Raw genomic sequence first — 27,987 nt, 5'->3', positions numbered from 1 at the left:
ATATTGAACTACATTGAGATGAAAAGTATTCAGCTAGTAAAATTCTAAGTAATTTGAATCTAGTACCTTGAGTGTCATGCTATATGAATGTACACACCTAGGTTTGTTTTGTTATACATCTTCTAGGTATAGAATCATAGAGTTGGAACCTTCATAGTCTTCTAGTCCAAACCCCTATCCAGAGCAGAAATCTCAGGCCATCCCAGACAAACAGCTAAATAATCTTTGCTTGAAAACTCTCAGTGATAGAACACCTATGTCTCCAGGAGGCAAGGTGTTCTACTGCTTAATCGTTCTCATGGGCAAGATGTCTTCCTTTTTTCAAGTTTGTTTTCCTCTGTAAACTTTTCATTCATTGGTTTTTGTCCTACTTTGGAGAATAAACCCACACTCTCTTTCTTGTAACAGCTCTTCGGCTTGTTTTATCTTGTCCCTCTGAGCTTTTCCTTTTAAGCTAAATTTATCCACATCCTTCACAGGATGGATTCATTTCATTTCAGTCATCAAATAGCAAACACAAAAGTATGATTTTTATAATATATAACGTAAGTAGTGTCTTGTGTTTAGCTCGTCTGTCCAGTCCTTTAGAAAATAATTAGCACTCATTCTGATCTACAAATGTCTGAATTCTATTTAACTTTAATTAAGAATGTAACTAAAGTTAATTTTCCTTTTACACTTCTGTGTTAAAAAAGTTGGTTATAAGAAAAAAAACATATACTTCATTATTAATTTCATAGTGAAAGAAATAAGCTATATTTTAAAACAGTTTTTCAGTAGGCATTTCAGCTATTCAATTTGAGAACATTGGGTCTAAAAATACAAATCACATCCTATCATAATCCAAAGAAGGCTTCTGAAAATTTTTACAAAGTTAATGCCAGCAAAACATAAATCAGTAATCAAGCGCTTGGTTGGCAGTGAACAGGAGGGGGGATGGCTCTAATTGTTATAATATGGCACAATGATGAAAGAGATGTAGACATCTTTTTTTAATGATATTCCTGGATTGTAAGGGGAAAATAGAGGTAATATAAAGCTGCATAGCTGATGCAGCATAACCATAATATAAAGCATGTTAGGCCTGGTTTCTTTACTTCCTCTAATCAAAACAAAGGAATCACTTTGTTTTTAAGTGCTATTTTTCTATCAGGAATCAAGAAATCTGTATTATTAATGGGCATTTTACAACATGGGATTGCATTTATTATTCTGAAGGAATAGCATGTGACTTGTCATAAGAATATTTATGCAGTCTGGTATGTTACATTGATTTATGGCCAAGGAGAGTATCTTCGTCTTTAGTATATCCAAAGACCATATTGCTTCATAGGTTCAGACATATTCTAGTTATTTTCTCACTCCTATTAACCATTCAATAGGAAATAGTGATAAAAATGCTGCTTTTTGGTTAAAATCAAGTAACAAAACACAAAAATGAATAACTGTAGGATAACTCAATTAATTGTAAATATGAATAATTTGTAATTTGCATTCTAGGTTTAAAAATATTTTAATAATCCCAAAACATATTCCTGAAATTCTTTTGGCATTTGCATTCTTTTTATATAGTATAGTAACAATGGTTGTGCCTTTTAAATTTCTACTGGTTTCAATATTGATTTTTACCTATTTTAAAACTATTTTTTTAAAAAAATCATTCTTAGTTTCCTTGAATACCTGCAAATGGGTTTATTAGACTATCAAGTCATAACCCTGCTCAGTGCAATAAATCAACATAAATAATCGTTGGTAAATGGATATGTATCTAACAAAAGACAGTTCACCACCTTATAAAGTGGTTGAATTATTGTTATTATTAGGATGATTTTCCTAAGTTTGAACTAAAATCTGCCTCTGTGGTATTTAAAATTATTATTCTGTATCCTGAATTTTGGGATAATAGGAAACAACTTTTATTTTTCTATTATTTGCTGTTACTTTATTGCTTGAAAAGTGTTTTATTTTTGTCAGTATTCTCAAGCCTAAACATTATCCAACTGAAATCTTACATCTTTACTTTCTTTGCTGCAGCTCTAGTTTCGCTGATACTTTCTTAAAATGTGGTACACTGATACATAATTGAGTCTCACCAATGGGAATTTAGTTCTTCCTATCTCTGTAATTATTGTTTTAGTTATTTCATTTTTAAAAAAAATATGAAAAGCTTCATGAGTTTTCATGTCATCTTTGCTCAGGGGTCATACTAATCTTCTCTGTGTCATTCCAGTTTTAATATACATGTGCTGCTGAAGTGAGCACCATTTTTTTTCTATCTTCTTCTCTAGCCTATCAAAATCATTTTGAATTGTGTGTCTGTTTTATGAAACTTTAGCTATCCCACACTATTTTGAGTCATCTGCAAAGCTGATAAGTCTTTTCCCCATTTCTATTTTACTCGCTAACGAAAATGTGGCACAGGGCCAAACCTTGAGGCATTACACTCCTGTCTGAAGAGCTTTCAAGCCAGCTGTGGAACTACTTAATAGACATCTCATTCAACTCAGTAGCTTGCAAAATGCCATGGCTACTGCATGTCTGAAGAGCTTTCTGAAGTAAAAAATATATTGCATAGTAGAAAAAAATGTATTGCCATAGTAGAAGACAACATCCTAATTAAAAAATGAAATCAGATTGTAGTAAGACATTTTCTTTAAAAACCCATATTGCCTTCTGATAGCGATCACACCTTGTTCAAGGTACTTAGACATTGAACAGTTTATGATCTCGTCTGGAATTTTCTAGTACCTATCCAGGAATTCATGATAGGTTATGAATTTGCCTTCTCGCCACATTTGTTGTCCTACGTTTGAGAAGCATTTTGTTTATTTTCTAGGATTTCTTAAAGATAATATTATCAACAGGGTGAGAAAGTATTTTGTAAAAGAACTAGGATTTACAGCAGGAGTCTCCAAACCTTGACAACTTCAACTCTAGAATTCCTCAGCCAGTTAAAGTTGCCACATTTGGAGACCTCAGCTTTACAGAGTTTGCCTTTCAACCAATATTGTGAAAGTTGAAAAATTCAATTTTCTTGGATAGACTTGCAGTTTGCTTTTGGAAGGCATCAGCCACATACTCACCTAGATGGCTGGCTCAGGTAATAGAAAGCTGAAAAATAAAAAGTAAAACACATTTGGGGAAGAAGGCAGTCAGATCCTATATACTACTACACAACTCAGAATGTTATAAGATTTAATGAAGCAAACCCTGCATTACAGTACTACAAGCATGCATTAAGATGTATAATTGCAGAATGCAAGAGTATTTCAAGGAATTCCCACCAAATGATAGCTCAAAGCTGAAAAGGAAAGGGCATTCTTGGTTGTTGGACCCTACTTATGAAATCTGTCCCCAGAGTCTGCATAATATCTTTATTGCCTTCCGGTCCAAATCATTTTTCATTTTAATTAAAAAGAATGCTTTAATAATTTTTGAACTTAGTTTTTGATATTGAGTGACAAAATTATGCTCTAATAATGACATTTATATAAACTTTTCCACTGTATATTGTAATTCACTTTATTGTATTTGTTCTTTTCTACTTTTACAGTTTTAGTAGCCTGGGAATTTTCCCATGGATGCTGATTAGGGATTACAATCAAGTTTGGTATTACTTAATTTTGGATGGATTGATTGGTTTCCTCGATATAGCCAAAGCTTGGAAAAGGATCAGATTAGATCCATCAAAAATTGACACTGGGAATCAAGAAAATCCAAATTAAATATAAAACGATCAGAAAGATAAGAGAGTTCCAGATATTTTTAACAGATAATTATCCAGTAAGTAATTATTTCTCATTACATTGTTGTAATCTGTGAAATGTTTGATATAATAAGTAACTCTGATAAAGAAAAAAGATCTAAAGAATGTTAGGCAAAAGAGTGATTATTTTCCACATTAGTAAAATATGATAGCGATAGCACTTAGACTTATATACCACTTCATAGTGCTTTACAACCCTCTTTAAGCATTTCACAAAGTCAGCATATTGCCCCTAATATGTTGGGTCCTCATTTTACTGTCCTTGGAAGGATGGATGACTCTGATTATATTGTTTGCTTTTGGGGGTGATAATACAAACTGTTGAAACAATAGTAGATTCACACATAGTTTAAACATAGAGAGTCAATTGCAAATTTTCACAGCTTATGCTGCTATAAATAGAAAAAGTATTAACATCATGGCTTGCACATTCCTATCTGATTTATATTTGTGTAACCTGTTCATTTATAGTTTAAAAAAATCTTCAAGTTTAGAATAGAATAACAGAGTTGGAATGGACCTTGGAGTTCTTTTAGTCCAACCCTCTGCTCAGGCAAGAAACCCTATATCATTTCAGATAAATGGTTGTCTCTTCTTAAAAACTTCCAGTATTGGAGCATTCATGACTTCTGGAAATTTCTATTTAACTGTCAGGAAATTTCTCCTTAGTTCTAGGTTGCTTCTCTCTTTCATTAGTTTCCATTCGTTGTTCTTGTCCTGCCTTCAGATGCTTTGGAGAATAACTTAACTCCCTCTTCTGAGGGAGATATTGGAACACTGATTTCATGTCACCCCTCGTCCTTCTCTTCATTAAACTAGACATATCCAATTCCAGCAAGCGTTCCTTATAAGTTTTAGCCTCCAGTCCCCTAATCATTTTTGTTGCTCTTCTCTGTACTCTTTCTAGAGTCTCAACATCTTTTTTACATTGTGGTGATCAAAACTGGATGCAGTATTCAAAGTGTGGCCTTATCAAGGCATTGTAAAATGGTTTTAACACTTTGTGTGATCTTGATTGAAGTTAAGCAATGAGAAATGCAGTGGTGAGGGTGCTGGCCTAGAAAGCAGGAAATTTTAGTTCTAGGTCTGCCTTTGGTTTGAAAACAGGCTGGGTGACTTTGGATTGGTCACTCTCTCTCAGCCAACTCACCTCACAGGATTGTTGTGGAAACATAGGGGGAGAAAGGAGAACTGGTATGTTTTTCATCTTGAGTTGCGTATAACAAGGAAGGTTAAAAATCTAAAACAAAATGTGCAGGAATTGCTCTATCTTAAAATAAAACTTTTCCCATAATAAAGCAACACATTAATAAAAGTACAACAGCCATTTCTTTTCCAATTATTTTTGTATCTGAAATGGGAAAGAAACTCTACATGTGAAATTTTAATACTCTACATTTGTGCTCAAGATTTGTTAATAACACTTTGAAAAGCATAACTTAAAAATGAAACTTTTTTATTATTCAACTCAAGTTATGGGTGAATGGACCATTTTACAATAATATTACATTTTAAAACCAAAACTATAAAAAGATGCTTAATGTAATTTAAATGTGTTTTTGAAACACTGATGGAACATTTCTTTGCAGATTTTTTTTTTATCTCAGTCTCATACACACACTGTCTCACTAAATTCTGGTAAATATATTTTTACAAACACATTAGGTGAGTAATTGTTAATCATGTAATTTTCAAAACAACAGTTATTTATGTTTGGAATTTCAAGACCTTTCCTTGATTTACAGTTTCAGTAGAATGAATTGTTCTTCTTTCAAAGCTTTGTGAAGAGAGACTAAGTATATAGTTAATATTTCAATAATATTCACAGAAGAATCCATAGTATGTAAAAATGATTGTGTTTATTGCTGCCTCCCAAGCATTTCTTTTGTCTGCACCTGTACATGTGAGTATAGCACATTCTTTCAACTACACCTCCAGAAACTGCATTTCAATGTACAAATGGGGGACTGAAGGCAGTAATTTTGAGATTATTGCCACATTGCCAACAATAGTTTGATTCCAGACAGTTCTACTGCCTATGAAATGATTTAAAGAAGTAGAACATACGTTAAGAATGTTAAAATTTTGAATAAGAAACAGTAAGAATGGGATACATATTTCTTAGCAAAATTTAGGAGCCATCAATATTTTTTGGAATCCAGATAGGATACATCTTCTTGACTTTTAAAACAATCCACAAGCTTCTAACCAACATCCATGTCTATTAGTAGGGAGGTTTTTTTGTCCCCCTGCATAAGAACATAAAACAAGTTGTATAAAGATCATAATGTGTATTTTATGATTATGGAGCACTTCAGTCAGATTACTAAGTAAGTACCTGTAGGAAAAATAAGTGTTGATAAAGCCCTCATTTTGGCTTGGCAAAATTATTTAAAATTAAGTACTCAGAGGGATAACGTATGCTTAAATTACACATAATCGCTCCTACCTCAATTGATGAAAACATTCATTGCTGTTATCCCCATTTGAAAATTATATATATATTTATATTTATATGTATATCTCAAAATAGCCTTAACCCTTTGAGGATCATATTAGCAGCAAATCACAATTTAGACTAGGCTTCCCCAATCTGGTACTCTTCAAATGTGAAACGGGAATGCTTGGAAATTCTGAAAGGACAGTCCCACCACATCTGTGGGTATCAGGCTGCAAAAGGCTAGTCTAGACAGAAAACAAAGACCATCTCAAACATATAGGAAACTATTGTTATAAAGATACCATAAAACTCCTTTCTGGCATCTTTGTCAAGCAACTGATACAGACAAAAATCAAATGGAAAAATTGCACATGGTTTCAAGAATTGTCAAAATCTCAAAGGGTTAAGCCAAAACCTTCAACAGAAGTGATGTATTAAAAGGGCGAATTGGGTGAGCGAACAGTCTCAGATGAACTTGGTGAATAGTCTTCTGATTCAGAGTTGAGTTCAGGAGGTGGTGGCTGTGGCTTAAAACGTCCCCTCACATCCGGGTTGCGTCTTCGTCGGAAAACCTGCCTCTCCTTATCAAGAGCGGTGGTCTGGCAGGGGCATAAAATGAGAATAGATGAGATTAGGCTGTGCATGAAACAGCAAATCTGACTCTCATTTTTCCTCTTTTTCAAAGCAAACCTCAACCCAGGTCAAATTAACCCCACCCCACCCTCTGCAATCACCAGGTTTGGCTAGTTTTGCAAGCTTTAATCCATTACATGACTCAATTCATATCAAAGTGCATAATCCAACCTATAAAGAGGCAGTGTGATCTCATCAAGCATGTACAGTATGAGTGCATGTCTCTGTATGGATGCCATATGTTAGACTTCTGGAAGCTATTAATTTTTTTTTTAATAATAATGGGTTCAAGTTTCAGGCAAGATGCAGACTAACCTGCTTTTTCAAATGAGGTCTTGGTTCTGAATAGAAATTCAATACAATTTAATCAAATGAGAGAAATAAATATTTGCCAATGTTCAAAATGGTGAAAGTATTCATAAAAATGCATTGCTACAAATATTGGATTTTGATAGAACGATCAGACAAGAGAGAGGTATTCTCAACATGCTTACTCCTTCTCTCACTTCATGCTCTCACTACTCATTACTCTTCTTTCCCTTTTAACTCAGGCATTTGCACACACATTACAAAAGCACACAGACCATTTGCACTAAGTTTGCACTAAGTTTCCCTGTTGCTCTTTTTATACGTTTTCTAGCCAAACAAACTACTCTTCCCATTCTCTTCATCTCATGTTGGCCATGTCTCAGTGTGAATTAAATTGCTACCAAATTCTAGTGTGAGCTGGAATTTCTTGGGCAACAGGCTTAGTACTTGTTTTCTAGATCATTCCAGCTAGATTCTCCTCACCACTACCTATTTCCTATTTAAACATAGATACAGACAGACTTTTGGAAAGACTTAAACTACATCTACAGAAATTCAAGTAATTATTTAATAACCTGATATAATGTTGGCCCTAATAAGCATGTTTTTAATTTTCAGAGCCAGTCCAAGTTTTGTTAGTTTGGGATGTCTTTAAACATGCAGTCAGAGTCCCAAAATGTAATAAAAGCAGAAGATGGACAAAGTTTATAAAGCAAATGGATTCAGTTAAGCTAAATTGTTCCACTAATAATTTTATAGTTGGAATATTTAAAGGACTGATAGAAAGTGGCAATAAAAGTTCATCTTTGGATCTTGGGGGGAAAAAAAGACAATACTAAACTCCAACTGCTATCGTTTGCCAAACGTTCTTTGTTTACAGTTGGTCCTTGGAAAAAGCCTAAAACGGTTTTCAAAGTTGTGCTTTAAAACCAACTTTATGATTATATTTTAATAGAAAGCAGAAGACATTTGGAAACATATTCACATTACAGAGATAGAATTTACAGTATATAATTCTCTGTAACAAATGGAGAGAATGGCATACATTACTATTCTATGACATACAGATTTGCATTTAAAATATTTCTGTGCACAAAAGGAGTTCATTTAAAGATTGACTCACATCACATCATTTTTATATTAATCCCAGATTCATGAAAAATTCTTCCTTTCAGCAGGAAAGTCTAAATTAAAATCTCCACTACAATCCAGAATAACTTTCTCCTGGTGCAAGGATAAGCAACTTTTTGTTTTGATTTTAAGGATGAACTAATCCTCATATTTCTATGTGATTGGGTTCATATTGTTTAAATCAAAATCTTTTGCTCTTATGTCTAATCCAACCCTTTACTTTTCTAGTTATTCAGATTAATAAGCAACCTACACATGAGAACTATAGCAAAATCACAATCTATGACACATCCACGATGCAGGAGTACTATATTAGTACTAATATGTTTGCAAAAAAAAAAAGATCCCGGTCCCTCTTTAGCATTATTTTGACTTATAATGAGAAGAAGGAGGAGTTTTCTACCTTCTAAGACAAAGGCTGGAATGGTAGAGAATATGAAGTTGTGTATGATGGGTTGGGAGACGTTAGAAGAAAAGTTATGGAGCAATTACAAATTTCCTTTGGCACTATTAGCTTAAAAGATTGTTTATTCCTGTATAAATCTTAATAAACTCAGTTGAAAATTGATCCATCATGTAAGTGGCAGGCTTCCATGAAAGTGACAGCTATTGAAGTAGATGTTGAAACTTCAGATCCTCCTGTCTTTCTATCTTTGCAAATCATACTTCTTTCCAAGATGGCCATACACCATTTCATATACTGCCATTTATCTTGAAATTTCTCATCCAGTTTGTGGACGGATTTTTTTAACTCTTTCTCTTCCCTGAGACCTATTTACTCTTTCTTCATATATTTATTTTGCAACTTTATCTTCATTTATTCTGTTGTATGTAACAAATATACTTCAACATTCTTACTTTATACCAATAATTCATGTTTGTTTTCAATCTGCATTCATTTAGCAGATTTAATCTTATTTCTGCATGTTTTAACTCATAGACATAGGTACCCCATTCTGATGGTTTCCAATGTTTATCCTGATGTATACAACTCTCACTTCTGCACAATAACACAGCATCTTATTTACAGCCATTTCTGCTTCTATCAACCAGTATTTATTTATTTATTTATGAGACTTATATACTGCTTTAAGCGCAAGCACTCTCTAAGTGGTGTACACCAGTAAGCAATGTATATATATATTTACATTGCCCCCAACAATCTGGGTCCTCATTTTACCTACCCCGGAAGGATGGAAGACTGAGTCAACCTTGAGCCGGTGAGATTTGAACCGCTGACCTGCTGAACACAGTCAGCTAAAGTGGCCTGCAATGCTGCACTCTAACTGCTGCGCCACCTCGGCTCTTTTGGCCCTTGCAACAATTCATATCATAGAAATATGCTTCTTTTCTGCAAGCACCTGGATGTTTTATCATTTTTCCATCTTTTTCTACATTCTATCAAGATACACGTCATTCTACAATACAAATTCATTTATTTGCTCTACTTTTTCCATAATTTATGAATAATTACTTTATTTTCTTGTTAAGTACAACCTTATTGGACTTTGATTCATTAATGATTAGGCTCCATTCTCTTCACTGAACTATAAAAGTTAATATTTTCTGTAAAATATTCAGGTTCTCAGTCAACAACACAGTACAAAGAATAGCTCTATTCTTATTTTCCAGTGAATGTACCTTTAATGTCATCAAGAGTAATCCTTATATAATTATCCATGAATAGATTTAACAACTTAAATGGCCTCATACATCCTTGTCAAGATGGTAGAAAAACTAATTACTAACTTGGATAGAAACTGAGGCAAGGAAGACTAGATTTAATTACCTATCCTGTCAGGTGACCTAATGGCTATGATCGGAACTAGGCTACGCATGCCATTTGTGACACTAGTCTAGATTAAAACCTAAATGAATCTAGGCATATACTGAAAGACCTGACATGCTAAACAATTTTATTTATTTTTCACAGAATTGCTGTGTGTTTCAAGAAAAATATAGAGAGCTAACAATTCCAGGTAACAATTGATGTGGAAAATGTTTACAAAGACAACTAAGAAGCCTCTATTGATGTTCTCCAGCACCTAACTGACTTTGGCTTGTTCTTGAAAATAATACGCAGGATCAGATCTGGTCATTACTAAATATGACCACCAATAAATCCTAGATCTTGAAGAAGATAGTAGAAAAAATTCCATTATTGTGAAAATATTCCTGTAGGCATCATAAATTGCATTTGACTTTTTTTTAACTTGCTTGAGGTAAGACTTCCAAAGTAAACAGAATATATTATTTTAGAAAGATTTGCACCAGCTAATTGGTATCAAGCACAATTTGTAACACTGTTATTAAATTGTAAATCCCTGTCTTCAAGTGTAAAAATAATTGAACTACTCAGTGAAAGACAGGAAATAAATCTAACTAACAAATGAATAATAGCTTCCTAGAGTCTTTTGGAGTGGGGAGGCTATAATACATCTAATAAATAAATAATAAATACTTTTTTTTACTCCCATGGCAATTAATACTAAATAACCTACAGTGGTACCTCAGTATTCAACTGCTTTAAAACTCATTGAATTTGGTATTTGATACATTTGACACAGAAATGTTGTCCCAGTACTCATTTGTTTGGTACTTGATCTGCTGTGATTGGAAGATGGGGACGTCCATGGAGAACAGACAGAAAGTCAGCCATGCCAGGAAGGTCATTGCAAAAGGAAGCGAGGACAACCGCAGAGGGCAGACAGGAAGTCAGCCATGCTGGGAAGGTTGCTGACATAGGAAAAGGGACAGATAGGAAGTCCTTCCTGGCCAAAACAAAGGATCATGTGGTAAGTCATATGGTTTGTTTAGTACTTGTTTTTAGCACTTATTGTGCCTTCGAGAACCAATTAACAAGTGCCAAGGTACCGCTGTATTCCAAATTCCATCAGTATGTAAAATCATATTGACTTAAGTAAGATAATAGAGGTTGAATTAGTTAGAATAAAAAATGTTGTGTATAATACTATAGACCAAGAAGGGTTCATGAAACTTCCACACTCAAATCTATATAATGTTATTCAATTCTACTAATGTTAAGTTCCAAACATACTTTATCATTGTCTCTATCAGCATAAAACTAAATGGCAGTTTTCTTACCATTGTTCTTTCCTTTTTTTTCTTTTGAAAAAAGCAATGTTCCCATTTAAATTCTGGCAGGATATAAAACTAAGATTTTCTTTCTTTTTATTCATCATATTAATATCTTTTAAGTGAGGAATTTAAGGACTGTGATTTAACAAAATCACTCTGGCTTTAAAGATTGAAGCTCAACATAATATCTTCAAAATCTTGTTATGATTACGCCATCTACTAGACCTATAATTCATTATATATTAATCAATCCAAATGCTGTTATATAAAAGACAAAGCATTGTGCTTCTGTATAGATTCCTTTACTATATTAGTAATATTAGACATTTGATGATATCAATGAATAAAATACACTTGCAAGGACTGGGGTTTTTTTTAAAAAAAAGGATGCACTTGTTTTTAATGTTTCCTCCCCAAAATGAAAATAGTAGAACATCCAAGTTAAATTAACATTTATATGTTAAATATGTTAAAAAGTATCATGAAATGATTAAACATGCTGGCTGAGGAATTCTGGGAGTTGAATCCACTCATCTTAAAGTTGCTGAAGCTGAGATCTGATCTGTATCAACAGCAAGGTATAGGAAATACATGACTGATTATAACAATATCTTAGGCTGTTTTACTTTGGAGGACCTTACTTTTTCTTTCTTAATGCCATTCATTTTCTCTTTTTAAAAGCTTTCTTCATCTATCTTTATGCTTCAGAAAAAGGATAACTTCCAGTGTAACATTATTTCTGCTGTTGTTTATTATAATTTGCATACTAGTTCCCATTACTGATGTTAAAAACAATTTACAATATATCATTAAAATGCGATAATATAAGCTGTAGTATATAGTCTCTCTATTATGAATCAAATCAAATCAAATCAAAATTTAATTATGGTCCAAGACAAAACCCATAAAAAGACCAGCATGCAATACAATAACTATACAAATAAAATTTTAAAATAGCAAGAAAACCCTAAAACAATTAGCAGCTAATAGTTAATAACATGCAGAAGGAACCAGACAACTTCTATAGCTATTGATAAGAAGTTTGCAATCTTCTTAGATATTTCTGAAGGGTGGTCACCCAGGAGAAAGGTTATAGCCTCCTGTTCACAATGGCAATTAGAACTGTTAACAATTGGAAGTATTAAATTTGATGGCAATCTATAATGGGAATTTTAATAGAACATGTGAGACAGATTCCACCTCTGAGTCTGAATTGAAAAAAATTGGCCCTCATATGGGAGGTTTATATTAACTATTATCCTAATAACACTCCAATTTGGCTAAAATAAATAATTTCTTTTGTAATGTTAACGAAATATCTACTGATAATCCATACCACGTACAGTCTTCATATTAATTCTTTTAACAGTTCTTTCTATTCATAATTTTATAGTATTTTGAGCTACATTAGCCTAGATATATGCTAATCCTTGAATGTTTTCCTTTTATGTCTTAACTGATCTGATAAGATGGGTTTCATAATTCCTCTAAAACAATAGACAGCATACATTTTATATGAATATATTTATTCACATCTCATACACTTTTGAATGCATTGGTTATGATACTATTAATGTATACCTGTGGACAGAGATTCAACTACTTAGTGGAAGTTGGAGATGAAGGTATTTAAAAACTAATATAACTTGATGATTTTTGTACCTGCTCCCCAAAGCTAGAAACTACAAGAGACATCACCATCAGGAAACCTCTCCAAATAATGTTTTCTAACATTATGATTATGTATCTGGTATACTTAGTAGTATGCAACACATGATCAATCTATATGTGTATAGGAAGTAGTGAAGCAAACGTTTAAATCATCGTTATCAAAAAATACAGTAATTTCTATTAATTTTGTTTGGTATTACCAGCAGTCTTGATAGGCATGTAAACACTTTTCAGTCTTGAATTTTCCAAGCAAGTGTGCATAATCTAATCATTCTAATGCATGCAATTAGATAAATGCTGATTAAAGATTTAAAATACTGTGACATATAGGTATGATTTTGAATATTGACAGAATAGAAACTGAATATATACTTCAAGAAGGCATCCATTCAACTTTTTCTTCCTATAAACATCAATTTCTGGTCACAAGAAAGGTTATTTTTCTAAAGGTTGGAAAAATTGCAATCTAATCCTGATATTTTAATTAAAATATACTGCTCACAAAAATAAAGGGAACACAAACCTATAGGATGTCTATAGGTTTGTGTTCCCTTTATTTTTGTGAGCAGTATATATAGACGGAATATTTAATTTACTGTAAATGCTTGTATTGACTACTGCCATAATTATATTAATAAAGGTTAGATCTGCACAATCTGGACAAGCCTTCTACAGAACTGAAAGCAATTCCTTGAACATAAAAATATTTGTCAATATTTAGTTCATCCTACTGAGTCTTTTTAAAAGTTACAAAACCCCATATTTATAAAGTTACCAAAATGTATAAAAACTGAACATCAATAAATAACATATACTAGATACTGTATTCATCTTTGTAGCAAAATTATGCATCATTGCAGGTAACACCTATTTTCAATTGAACAGGAATTCTTAGTCACAATCCTACCACATAATAAAAGGTGATGTACTAAAGAGAGAGGTAGATTCATGCAATATCATTTTTATCCACTTCTTTTAAAACGGAGTAACAAAAATGTGCATACTTTGAAAACACAAGCTAACCAGAGCACATACAATGCATTATATTTCATTGAACAGGGTAAAGCTTCTCAATACTATGTCATGTCAATGCATTGTTCATTCTAAGATAAGGATTGTGGTTGGGAAGGGGAAATTTAAAATGACAGTATATAATTTTGTATCTCAGAGAGAAAAAATAAATATAAATGTAGTTCTATATGTATTGATATCCTGTTGCCATTTCATAGATAGAAAAAGAAAGAGCACAGGATATTAAAAACTGTTAAAATAAAATAAAATATTGTGTGAACATTTCATTTTTCTGTATACACTGTCCTTTTAACTATAGGGAGCACTTGATACTGAGCATGTGCAATGAAGAATAAGCTTGCAATGTCAGTGTGAATAATGGGTGAAGAAAGGGAATGAGGGGTGTGGCATCTCGACCAAGATTCAAATGAAACTGATAAAGCAGCATATGGACTGGGTAACAAATAAAAAAAAACATGTTTATTCACTGAAGTAACTGGTTAATGGAGACTGCCAGCACGTTGCCATGGAAACACTGACTGTTGGAGCTGTACCATCTCATACCTTATCCAATACATTCCTGGTTGTTGGTAGTAGTCCAAAGACCCTGATCTCTTGATGGTAAACCCGTGGTCCAGCTGAGCAGAGAGAAATGGGCAACTCAGTGGATCGATATTGTGCTAGAGAATTAAGACCTCCAGACCAAAAATGTTCCTTATTTATTAGTGCATATTTATTTTTCAGTTTCACAAGGTAGTACGCTAACATTTTAAAAAAATAAAATCAAAATAAAAACTACATATTGGAAATGGGAAAAAAGAGAAAATAAACAAATGAAGAAGATTCTAGACCAAATAATTTATCTCGCTAAATTAGTATCTTATTTATTAATGACTACAAAGTGCACTTATTTCAACTTGAAACAGTAATTGGTTTGAAATTAAACAAAATAGGGCTGTATAAGGCATCACGTAAGGTTTTCCCATTTTATAATTAAGATTTTGTGAACAGTTTTGTTTTCAGTATTTCTTGTTTTTTTTTATAAATCACAATAGCCACCTCCATAACCAAATAGATTAGATTTTCATAGATCAAAATCATGTTGCTTCATATTGATGAAAATGTATAAATATGAAAAGATTAACATTTTGACATTCCCACCAATCTTGTTGGTTTGAAAAAAGAAACTTTGATCTAAAATACAAAGAAAAATGCTAGATAACTGTATATTACTACAGTCTATATTTTAATCTTAAAAAAATGTATAGGTTTGCAACCCTTTTATCAGGATTCAAAGTACAATCTTAATTTATTAATTTGGGAGGAGCATGTTTCTTGAAACTCAAAGAAAAAGAAACTATTCCATTTAATTTCACTGATATAGTAACAAAAGGGTGATTTTATTCTTTATTAAACAGTACTTTCCATTGTGTGTAGCAGGGCACCATATAATAAGTAATTAAAAGCTATTTTAGTGCAGGTAGTTCTTCAGATACAGAAAGGGGAACAAGGCATATTATACAGTTGAGTACTTGAAAATGTTTTAGCATTCACATACACATGCAGAAAAGAGAACAAAGATAGATCCCTTTTGTGTTTATGTATGCTTTGTTAGACTGACATAAGGCCAGAAGTTTACAATTTAAATTACAAGAGGCAGCTTGAAACAGCTCCAGAAAATCAGTTATTTAGTTGTTGCAGTATGCATTCTGACTTTGAATCCAGATCATGAAGAAAAGAATGTTTATTTTCTTTCATCAACTTTTTTCTTATGTAGAATACTTTAAAACACCCCAAATGATTGAAGACTTCCAGCTAAAATGATGGCCTTATATTGTATCTAGTACTATATCCAAGATCTGCTGCTGCCATCTATTGTTGTCTGAGGGCAATGCACTAATAACATTGAACAGCCAATGTCTAGGAACTTCAAAACAAAATATTTTATTAAACTGTAATTACTTGAGTGGAGAAAAAAATATTGGCTTAGATATTTTGCATACCTTTTTTAATTCAGCATTTTAAATACTGAAAATCATAGCACTAATTAAATTATAAATAACATATAGTTGGAAGTAAAAAAAATCAAATAGATTCTTTGCTCAAATCAGATTCAGGTGCCAATGAAAAGTGCAATTCACAAGCCACTTAAGGTTGCAGAATTGGGGTAGCTCACATATATAAGCTCTTTGCACCTGAGTTGTATCCAGTGTAAGATATCTAGCAAAAAAAGATGATGAAGAAGAAAATACATTTGTTCCATCACAACTGTAGAGTCCTTTTGGACAACCATCTGAGATCATGGTAACCCCAGCAGAACATGTGTTTCTGTGTGAGAGAAAGAGGGGGGGGGAGGGAGGGAAAGAAACAGACAGACAGACACACCCAGTCTTCTACCTTCATTCAGCTTACATCATAGATTCTGTGTATTTCCTACATTTTTATTGCCTCCTACAAGAAAAAAAGGGAAAATGCCTTCTCCAACTACCCCAGCAGTATCTTTTGTTGCTGGCAATTCTATCTGTCTAATAGGACCAAGTGCTGACAGCATAATGTATCTATTTCCCTTTGTGATAGAAGGAGCAGGAGAGGAGATGGACAGTCTCTAAGTACTCAAAAGGTTGTCTGAAGGGACTTGTGATAGGAAAGATGCTCACTAAGTATTAAGCTATACCTCAACTTTTGCAAACTCTCTCTGTTGGATTCTTTTGGAATTATGTGAACAGAGGCTCCTAGCCCTCAAAGATGTGCTGGTTCAAGAATGAAAAGTCTGGTGAACAGTTATTCTGAAAATGCATAACTCTTAAGCTCCCTTACTTGTATGGAAAGAAAGCTTGGGAAGACAAAAAGGAAATCCTGATGGATCAGGAAAAGGTCCATCTAAATCGCAAATTCTGTGTGTCGTAGTGATCAGTTTAGAAAGTTTAGAAATATGGACAATTACAATCCCCTAGCCTGGGCTTAGTATTTGTGAAGGAATGTGGTCCAAATTTCCAGGAGGCTGTGCATTCCAGAGGGGCAAAAGACAGCACAGTTAAGAGTAAAGTCTGCTTTAATTTGGCAAGATTGATGCCAGGCTCCAAAACCCAAGACAAACATACTGCATTGAGATTCTTTTAGGCAGTGTCCTTTACCTATACATAGAAATCCTGTCAAAATAAAGCAGAGAACCTGCACCACAAACCATATATTTTGGGAACTATTAACTATTAACTTTGCTGACTCTTGTTCCTCTGGAATGCACTCCCTTCCTCCTGGGAATCGAGATCACATTTCATCACAGTGCTTCGCTACAAGACCACCAGAAAATTCCAGCGCTGTAGAGAAAATATGTAGGCAAATGTGTTTTGTGTCTGTATATAGGCACACATTTTGGTTTTTAAATAATGTTCATAGATGTGTTCATGAACTGAATTTTGCTCAGTTCAAAAGAGTCTTGATTTTATAGTTCTAAGATTCTGGATAGAGTATTCAGTCATCAACTTGATTTACTGATAGGTAGATCTGTCATGAATTAGTGCATTCCCATTGGTGGTGATTACACCTGATTGCAGCAAGTTTCATAACTGAACTAGGCATGTTTATTGAATTTTAAAATAATGTAAAAATATATGTAAATTTAATCTACCAAGTGAAAATGTTTAATTGACTGACCATTCTTTAAGTAGCTGTAGTAACTATAGAGGACAAAATAAAGATTCAGTACTAAGACAACAATCTTATAAATAAAGCTTGGTTTGTGTCAGATGGCCAAACCCCTTGATTCACACAAAAATACAAGGGGCGGGGAGAGGAGAAATATATTCAGAGTTGCAAGATTCTGTTACTACAGATGTTCTAATAAAACTGACTGCTCAATGACTCTAGTCTACCTTACAGGGCTGATGTAGCTGAAGGGTTCAGCTTAAAAAACATAAAATTGCAATCAAGGCTTTCTTTTATTAAATGTGGTAGCACAGATATAAACTGCCATAACTGTAAAAGTTGTTCACCAGTGGAACAGACTACTTTGAGAAGTGAGGGATCTCCTTCCTGGGAACTGCTTCTGTTGGCGATACTTTAATAGTGGATTCCTGTACTAGAGAGGGCTTGGGAACTGATGGTCTCTAAGATCCTTCCACTATGATACTATGAATATGATTAGACTTACATCCATGTGCCCATTGCCTTGTGGCTCTAGGAAGATTCTACCCATCCAGTTAGTTTGAAGGCTTTTAAAAATTGTACATGGTTTTAATTGTACTTGAATTTACAAATACAAATGCAAATTTTTGACTTTTATGTACTGCTTACTCATTTTATTAGGATCAAAATTTAAAAATGGAATGTTATTGTGGAAGCCAGTGAGTCTTACTTGATCCAAGATTTGTTCTGATTTTCACTCTTAATCAAATAAGCTTTGGTTGGACAGAAGTGTGATATAATGTAAGCCTAGAAGCTATGGTTTACACTAGTTTTACTTTATTTTTTGGAGCATTTAGTTCTTCTTTAAAACCACTTCCAAAATGTTACTTACCAGTTTAAATTGATATTTGTATTAATATAGAATTATTATTCTTTTAATGTTATTCAGTCAATCAAACTAACAGAATGATTTTCCAATCACAATTGCAGGTTCTAATTTTCAGCTATATGGACCACTAGGAGGCAAGCACTAGCTGACTAGTTTCATCGCCTTTGGAATTTTTGTGATGCGGGAGCCAGATGTTATTCTATGGCATTCAAATCCTCTGCTGGGAATTCAACTCATGGACCTTCGCACTTTAAACGACTATATAGAGTGCAGTAGCTTTAGCAGCTATCTAGGTCCTGGTATTAGATGGCTGCAGAAAGGGATATAGAGAGCTCTCAGAATGCTATATGCAACCCAGCTTGACTTAAGCTTTGTGAGTTGAAAGGCATCAGGGTTATATTATGTCATGCCTCTGTCTACCTATGCCTGATCACCCATTTACCACTTGGGAGTCAATGTAATTAAAAAATGCCACAGAATATATATTGTATAAAAATAGAGGGAAGTGGAAGTCATGTAAAATCCCATACATTGGATTGTATTTACCATTCTGAGAATTGCAGGTCATATATTTTCATTATATTTGTTTTTCTTCTTCTCATCAATACATGATACTTACATGCCTCAAAAATAATTTACTTTCATAGATAAAAAAGGAAACTCAAAAAAATCAAAGCAAACTTAGATGTTGTTGTGTCTGCTTGAAAGTAACATATATAATTGGATCTTAGTTCACCCAATATAGTTCAACCAATCACAATAAGGAAAATAAACTGGACTGCAACTCACTAGTATACAATACTATCTCCCTGTTAATTTTTTTTTAAAAGGGCTCATTTGTTTTCATTAATTTCAAAACAGGAGAATGTTATTAATCAACTCTGTAGGGCAATACCACCTCCCTATGAGTCTTTCAAGACATCTGTTAAACCCTAATTACTAGTTCTCCTCTTTAGTAACTACAGACACCACAAGGCAGCAGTTAAGTCACTAGTTTGAAATACTCAGAGAAAACAGTGACAAATTACTAGAAAGTCTTCACAGTATTGAAGCAATTACTTCTTATTTTAAAGCATTTTTCAGCCTAATCAAAGAGTGTAAAGAAAATAGTTTACTGATGCTGCTGTCTTTATCTATTTATTGAAAATATAACCTCAGAGAAAAGATTATATTAGCCTTGGTTACACGGCATGGCACAGAGAAATTTCATTTAAGAATCTGAAAAGTAGATGTTTAGAAACCTATTTGTTCAAGAAAATTTGAACAAGCTATTAATATTTAATATGGATTTGCATAAATGGCAGATGAAGTGATAAGTGCCTAAATATCAACATCAACAATACTCAACTAAGTTTGTCATTGTAGTTTCCCTTTAAATGTCTACAGCTGACAGAGGGAATAGAAGAGTGATATGAATATGCCATCAAACCCACAAAAATGTCAACTGCATTTCATCTTTAAAAGATAATTTTCTTTGAAAATATTTCATTTTTCCAGTGTCAAGAGGAATTGGATAAAATGAACTTCTACAAAATCTGTAAAGAAAAACAAAAGCAACTCTAAGCAAGTGCTATACAATTTCATAGTTCATGTTAAAAATGTCAGAAGTATGTTTGCTTCTGGGGTTTCAGAGAAGGGAGCTGATTAAAAAAATACCAGATTTAAAGGCTTGGTTGATTGAAAAAGGTGGGCAGTTTATTATCAGACTAATGGTGGTAATGGTGCTATATTAATATATAGTGTGTGTGTGTTTTGGGATGCCATAAGCAGCCCTGGCTTCTTAATGTGTAGACATGTAGTAATATAGATACATGGCAGTCTTTAAATATAAGAATCTAAGTATAAAGCTACCTATACTTCTGTGTAAGACATTTTAATGAAAGAGCCCTTTTCATTAAGCCAGTATTATGAAGATAATGGAAGCTTTGCAATAGGAATTGACCTTCCCACCCACTTCAGAATACCACTTCCAGTGAACATCAGGAGAAGAGAAAGCTTTAGACACTTTTGATGAGTAAATAAAATTAAATGATTGTAGTATAAGCTTTTGAACTGCTTTAATAATGTTTATATAATATGACTATAGCAGGGATGTCAAACTCAATTTCATTGAGGGCCGCATCAGCATTGCGGGTGTCCTCGGGGGGTGGGTAGGTGTGGCCAGGTTGGGCATGGCCTACTGGATGGGCGTGGCTGGAGTGGTGTGACCTGCTGGGTGGGCATGGCCAGCTCTACATCGTTCGTGTCAAGGGTGCCTGTGGGGGCCTGGGCAGGAGTGGGACAGATCTGAGGGTCTCTGGCAGAAGGGGGTGGGACCAGGGCAAGCGCCAAGGCATGGTCCACTGGAAGAGCCTGCCAAAACCCCTCCCCCGGAGCCCATCAAGCCGGATATGTGAAGTAGGTGAGGGCCATTTGCTGGCCATTTCCAGGCAATGGTGCATTTCTTCATTCCTCACAAAGGGTGACACCTCCCCAGCGTGCACCCACGTGGTGGGGCCAATGCGGCAGGGGCTGATCCCTTGCTGTTTCCAGACGGCCTTGTAGAGCTAAGACTGAATGTGTTTCAGCATAGATGGCCACCACAAAATTGTACATTGGCTCCCGGGTGGCCAGGGCCGGGGCCAAGGCAGCAGGGGCCATTCCCTCACTGTTTCCAGGATGGCTTCGCGGGCCACATGAAACGTCGTGGGCCGCATCCAGCCCCCGGGCGTTGTGTTTGACATGTCTGGCCTATAATGTTCCAGACTTCATATTATAATGGATGATGTTATAGGGTCCTTGGTGCTCTCTGAACTTGGTAGTTTTCTTGCAGACATTTTATTACCAAGCTAGGTAACATCATCAGTTTGGTAATGAAACATCTGCAAGAAAACTACCAGGTTAAAGAGCACCAAGGACCCCACATTTCACCCCAAGCTACAAATATTCTCTTCTATCCAATAATATTTGTGGTATGCTAAATAATTTGTCCTTTATTTTTATATTATTTTATGAGTGCCATTCTTTTGTGGAAAAAATTATAATGGCAAACCTTGTATTTGTAAGGAGAATGAATACTACACCACATTTAAAGCAAATGGGGAAGCCTTGTGGATAGAGAAGCTAGTATTTAGATTTCATATATTCAGCAAGCCCCTTCTAAGCCTATATCCAGGCTTCAATACTACATTTAGTTTCCTTCCTGGATTAAGTACTCCTTGACTTAGCAACCATTTGAAATCACCTTCCTGGTTCTGAAGTTCCAATGGTCACCCATGTGGTCACATGATCTTATGTCAATTGTTTGGCAACTGGCCCACATTTACAGTTATTTAAAGTGTCCCAAAGTCATGTGACCACATTTTACCACATTTTTGCCAAAACCTGGCATTTATTTTGAGTTTTGGTAAAACTGGCCCATAGCGAACAGTTGGTTTGCTCATTCACTTAACAACCATCCAAAAAAGGTCATACAATTGGGTTGGTCATGTGAGTGATCTGTTTTAAGATCATCATGATTTATAATCATAATGGGCAAGCTCCATTAAGGTCTTAATTGAAGGACTACTTGTATTGCTCAGTGAGTGCTGTAAAGTAGTATGGAACAGTATATAAATCTAAGTGCTATTGCTATCTGACATTTTTGTTGAAGGTTCAAGGTAGCATACATGATGGACTCCAGTCCACATAGAAACATTTTAAACATTACAATATATGGATACATACAGAACAGTACATTTGAACTGGATATGAAACATTAATAAATATTATTTTATTGCTACTGACACTGTATTGTAAAGTTGATAAAAATTAGAGTGGTTTGTGAGTGTTATCCAGCAAAAATATATAACCAACATTTTAAAACAGTTAAATGGAACTGCAGGGTTTTTGTTCAAATTTATAATGAACCAAAGAATAATGTAAGCCCAATAGCAAATTGATAAGGTGCCAAAATAACATAGTGCTAAACACAATGCAAAGATCTGTGTATTTCTTTATTCTCACAGAAGTTTTTATTCTCAGTGAGAAGCTGCAGTGCAATACCTTTTCTTATTTAAAATATTTGAGCTACCCAAAACAATAAATTTTACTGCAAATCTTGCAAATTAAATTTAAAAAATAAAAGAAAAGTAAACACAATAAAGAAGGCAAAAATGGGTGCAAAAAGGACTAGCAAAGCATTCTGAAGAGTTTTAAGAACTATGAAAAACAGTGCAGAGTAGAGGAACTGAGCGGTACATCTCACGGGCAAGCGTGCTGGCAGTCCAATTGAAAAGAGTTTCAGCTGGACAGTTAAGCATATACCTGGCAATTCATATGAAAAATGCATACAATGGGATGTTTTAGTTGTGGGGAAGCTATGGTAGTTTTCCTATTAAAAAAAACAAAAAAAATATTGACGATATGTTAGATGATGACATTAACATAATAGGAACAATAAAGTCCAAATCTAAGAAAAACATGACAAATTATCTTGCCTGATAAGGAAGGTGAATTTGCCAATTCTGCCAACTGAGTTGTTTTTACTTCTGCTGACTTAAAATCAGCCTCTGACTAATACAACAGCTACCCAAAGTGTACCACCTACAATTTATGGTTGTACCATCTACAATTTAGTGAAGCTAGGGAAGAAACATTGATCAGTCTAATGTGGTAAATGAGCATGTTCAATGAATCATTATGATGTTTCCGTTTAAAGCATGGTTCAGGGAGGCATAATTATGGAAGAAAGCTTAAAATGTAGGCAGACTTAAAGAAAAAAAGATGGGAACATTAAAAAAATTGACCACTCCATTATATTTATTGGTAGAAATGTATATCTTGCATACGTTTGAGTGATCAACAAATACTAATCACTTCACTATTATTAAATGTATGTTTTAAATATATATATTCTTGGCAAAGGGACAAAGTGAACCTGGTTCATTTCCATTTGCACTATGATATACAGATGATACGGTATGTTAAACAAGTCTCATAATCTCAGATACATGTCCTGCTGTTCATACTATGTCCTATTGAAAGACTTATGTTGACTCTATCTAAATCTCAGGCCATTTTAATTTCCCACAGGGAACCACTTAGTCAAACTGTGTGCAAAATGAAGCTATTTAAAATGGAATAAAATTCATGAGCATACATTAAATGTATCCTATAATATAAAAGGGAATACAGTAATAAATTGATCTCTATCCATTTCCACTCTATGGATATGGATTTATGATGACTTGGTCTGTCTGTCTGTCTGTCTGTCTGTCTGTCTGTCTGTCTGTCTGTCTGTCTGTCTGTCTATCTATCTATCTATCTATCTATCTATCTATCTATCTATCTATCTATCTATCTATCTATGTCATACCAAGTCATCATAAACCTATTTGGTGTCCTTAAAAATGGAATTCATTATGGCTATTACAGTTTCATTAGGAAAAATCCTAACATTGCTCAGGCAAAGAATTTTTAAGTAAACTAGTATCCTGATCTTCAGTTGGGTTGACAGCGCAGGTACCAACCTTTCAAACACAGAACACTGCATGGATTAGCCTTGTGTGGCACAGCGAAACTGGAAGCCTTGTAGTGACCTGCATTGAGCCAATTCAGATAATACGGCAAAACTGAATTAAGTAGGCAGCCATGTCTAAAATGGCTGCATTTCTTTATACTAGATATGCTTATTTTGTTCATTACAAAGTGTCTCTTGCTTATAATTAGGATGTGATTTTTTCTTCCCATGAAATGCTCTTTAAATGTTTATCTCAGTGAATGTGTGTTGAATTTTTTCTCCTCATAAGGACTGATTTTCAATAAGAAATATGTATGCTGCCTAGCAGCTTAGGATGATGAAGCAATTAAAAAGTGTGATCTCCCAATGATGGGACAATGGAATATCTGTTTTTCACTGCAATTAAAACTGAACATATTAATTGAACATGGGGGAGGAGACCTCAAAAAAACCCATTATTTTATATATATGGAGGAAAACGATGCAGTGCAGATGCTTACTGCTATAACGGAAACTCCGGCAGCTGTGCTGTTGGGCTTAGGGCCTGTGTTGAAATGTTTTTTTATCTTCCCAGCTACTGACAACTGATGCTCATTTTCTGGAAGGCCATCATCCTACAAAACAAACAACAGTAATTCATTTCAGGACTTCAACAATTTTGTGGTTATTTTTCCAAAATTATTGTGTCCCAAGGATTTTTAATTTGCAGAATTAATTTTGTGAATCTGTACATTACAATTTGCTAACCTTTTATCATCAACTAAGAACTCCTGAATAGAATCCTGAAGATACCAAAGTATTATAACTCTTAGATATAATCACGTTTTCCACTATGATTTACTGCTTAACTTTAGTAATGTGCCCAAAGATAACCAAAAAAACAAGGCATAGTAATTTCAATTGTTTGGGGCACTTTCATACAACAAAAAATAACCCAAGGAATCTCAATAACATTATTATTTCATGAACCATATAGATTTTTAGAATGACTCCACATTTTCTGTGAGACCCTTTTAAAACCCTTTAAAAATGTATTTTGAAGACTAGGCATTATAATTTCATTTATTTGTATAACTTTTAATCAACATAGGAATTGTAAAAAAAAATTAAACAATCTTGATTAGGAACTTCCATATTCTTGTACTTACAGCCAAAGTTTTTTTTACAAAAAAAGCAATGTTTTCTAAGCTATTTTGGACATAATGTATTTTATTTCTTTCAGCAGTTTAAAGACCTTTGAAATGCTGAATTCACAATTAAAATAATTATTATATTACACAAAAAGGTACTGTGTTATAACTAAAAGTTCTGGTATATCTTTGACTGCAACATAAGCAGTAAATTATAATGAAATGATTAAGAGAAATCTAAAGTTTGTTTACATCCCTTCATCCAAAATCAGAGGCAGAAACTGATTTCAGAAATGTCAGAAGGTTTAGTTTTTGAGTAAAATAGAATTGAAAATGTCTGTTTTCCAATAACTGGCAGCGCAGTTAGGCTTCTTTCACTGAAACTAAAATGGAACTATTTGCCCCCCTATACAGTTGCCTTATGCATCAATATAACACCACAGTAATTTTGGCAAATCTTAATTGATCTTTTGCAGCATTCACAAGCTGTGCATACAAAGTCCAGTCATAATATATTGTATTATCATTTTTGCACGATAATATTAATGACTCATAATTGTAATGACACTAGGAATCTAATATAGTGATTTTAAGATGTGCTTTTCAATCACTCTAAATTTTGAAAATATTAAAGGGATCATAAATAAAAGGTGCATAATGTTCCTTCCTAGTTACTAAATAAATCGAGGAGAAAAATCAGACTTGTATCACTGATCTCAGTAACAATTTTGACACTGGAATTTTAGACTGCACTTTTGTTTCTTTTGGTTATCTCACAGTACGGAACTCTATGAAGCGTTTTCAGATATAAACATTGGCAAAGATGGATTTAATTTTTCTATATTTTCAGGTTTGTTTAAGTTTTACTTTTTAGTTAAAGAAGTTCAGAATTCATTTCATCTTTGACTCAACTTGAAAATAATTATGTGATTTTTCTGAAATCTGGGAAGTATTGAATTCCTTTTCGGTAAGTTGAAATACTTGCACTTAATCCTGCAAACATATACATGAAATTTTCTGACATAGACCTAATTTACAGGCTGCTAAATCAATATTTGAGATAGTGAGATGGGTGGCATATACATTTAATAAATTAATTTGATAAATAAATATTCTACTTTTATGAGAAATTGGAACAAGTTTATAAAATGTACATTTTTGTGAATTTTAGAATATTGAATAATGAGTGTCAGTATTCTGATTTTGTGAAAGAGTAGAAGCTCAGTTTAATTTCGTAAAAATGAGGCTAACATAACAGGAAATTCTACTTTGTAGATACTGATAAAAATAATAATGATTCAATGTAACCACCCTTCAATTTAGAAATGGGAACTTATATAATGTAGATTTGTATTATTTCAAGCTGAAATAACTTTAGATTCATCACTACTGAGTAAAGATGTATATATTCTGTTTGACTATATAATAAAAACCCTTCAAGACATCAGAAATGATGAATCTTTCATGTATGGGGAATAGGCAAAAGAATTATTATATTATAAGGGCAAATCTATGCCTGAATTATAGCAATGGATGTGTTGATCCATCACAATTTGAATTAGCCTTTTTTTTATAGGCAAGGAAAATAATTTCTCAGCAATTTAATCAAATTATCTGGAGTGGTATTGGATATTCATTCCTTTCCCCCTTTCTTTATGCAAGGCTCTCTCTCCTCTTCTGGTTAGTTTGATGCACTATTTTTTTTTTTTTAAAAAAAGATAAACTTTAGAGCCCTATTCAGTTTTAAACTTAATGAAAAAATGTATCCTGATATGGCAGTTCCTTTATAACAAGTTTGTGAACTGGAATTGGCAAAACGTCAGAAAGTTAGTTACATTTTCTGAAGACACAACACCATACTGTGTCTGGCTTATTCCTAAATGCATGTCAGAATATATACAGAGAAAGTTATTATTGGAAATAAGCCTACATTTTGCTATAATGTATAAAAATTTCATATTTTCAAAACAGCATTCAGGCTGATTTGACAAATAATGCAATAAAACACAGTGTGGCTAAAATTAAACAAGTAGCAACATTCACTTACATTAACCCATGGATGCTCAAGCACTTGCAAAGCTGAAAATCGCTGTTCTATATCTACCTGAAGCATCATAGTAATTAGTTCCTGTAAAACGAAAATATTATATCCAGTAAGTTCATTCTAATAGGATACATTGGATAAAGAATTTTTCGAAGATGAGAATAGCAAATACATTACTGAATATATTGAAAAAAGTAAGCAAGGGTGAAATACATTCCAACCTTGCATTTTAATATATCAACTGATAACTCAAAAGTTTATGAAAAACAGAAGACTTAACGTAAAAGTTGGAAAATCAAAATTCTTTTTGAATCTAAGCATGGTCAAATATATTTGTAAGAATATATTATTATTAATATCTACTAAATAATTCAGAAATTTTTTTCCTAAATATCCAGAAAACATGCTCATTAATTTCTCAAATCCTTATATTCAGTTCCAGAAAGTCTCCTGTAGAAAAGTATCAATTCCAGTATAATATTGCATTTTTTATTTTTCATCTAATTATACAATTTTTCTAAAATCCAGGTTCTATTCCTGGGGACAACCAGACTTGGATAGAATCTTTGTTATCTGTCCTTGATATGAGTCTTTCAAAGCTAAAATGCTTTCCTTCCAGATACTGTAATATTCATAATTTCATTTGGCTTTAGAAGAGCTCAAGGGCTTATACATCCTTTGCATGCACAGAGGAACTATTCCCCCAAATTATAATACATTAGAATGTTATTTAAAGCATTGTTTATATCAGTCAGGTATAT

General features: G+C 33.5%; 1 protein-coding gene and 1 non-coding gene across 4 annotated transcripts in view; both read right to left on the bottom strand.

Annotated features, from left to right (window-relative positions):
* Positions 1–2,153: 2,153 nt before the first annotated feature.
* Positions 2,154–2,262, bottom strand: LOC120300856. Its single transcript, XR_005554760.1, has one exon. It is a non-coding gene; the product is annotated as a U6 spliceosomal RNA (small nuclear RNA).
* A 2,670-nt stretch (positions 2,263–4,932) lies between these two features.
* DCLK1 (doublecortin like kinase 1) overlaps positions 4,933–27,987 on the bottom strand; it is a 184,558-nt gene continuing 161,503 nt past the window's right edge. The window contains exons 15-18 of one of the 3 annotated variants that reach the window (XM_039327305.1): positions 27,230–27,310; positions 24,553–24,666; positions 14,625–14,698; positions 4,933–6,805 (exon numbers count right to left, since the gene is read on the bottom strand). In XM_039327305.1, the coding sequence (XP_039183239.1) occupies positions 6,748–6,805; positions 14,625–14,698; positions 24,553–24,666; positions 27,230–27,310 (327 nt within the window). In that variant the 3' untranslated portion in view covers positions 4,933–6,747. The remainder of the gene's footprint in view (positions 6,806–14,624; positions 14,699–24,552; positions 24,667–27,229; positions 27,311–27,987) is intronic. The other 2 variants (XM_039327306.1, XM_039327304.1) reach the window with 2 other exon arrangements.

This window comes from Crotalus tigris, unplaced genomic scaffold (assembly GCF_016545835.1).
Source record: "Crotalus tigris isolate CLP2741 ecotype Arizona unplaced genomic scaffold, ASM1654583v1 scf7180000024359.8030256, whole genome shotgun sequence".
Classification (NCBI taxonomy): Eukaryota; Metazoa; Chordata; class Lepidosauria; order Squamata; family Viperidae; genus Crotalus; species Crotalus tigris.
Note: the sequence above shows the minus strand (reverse complement) of the source record. Positions and strands in the feature narration are given on the sequence as shown.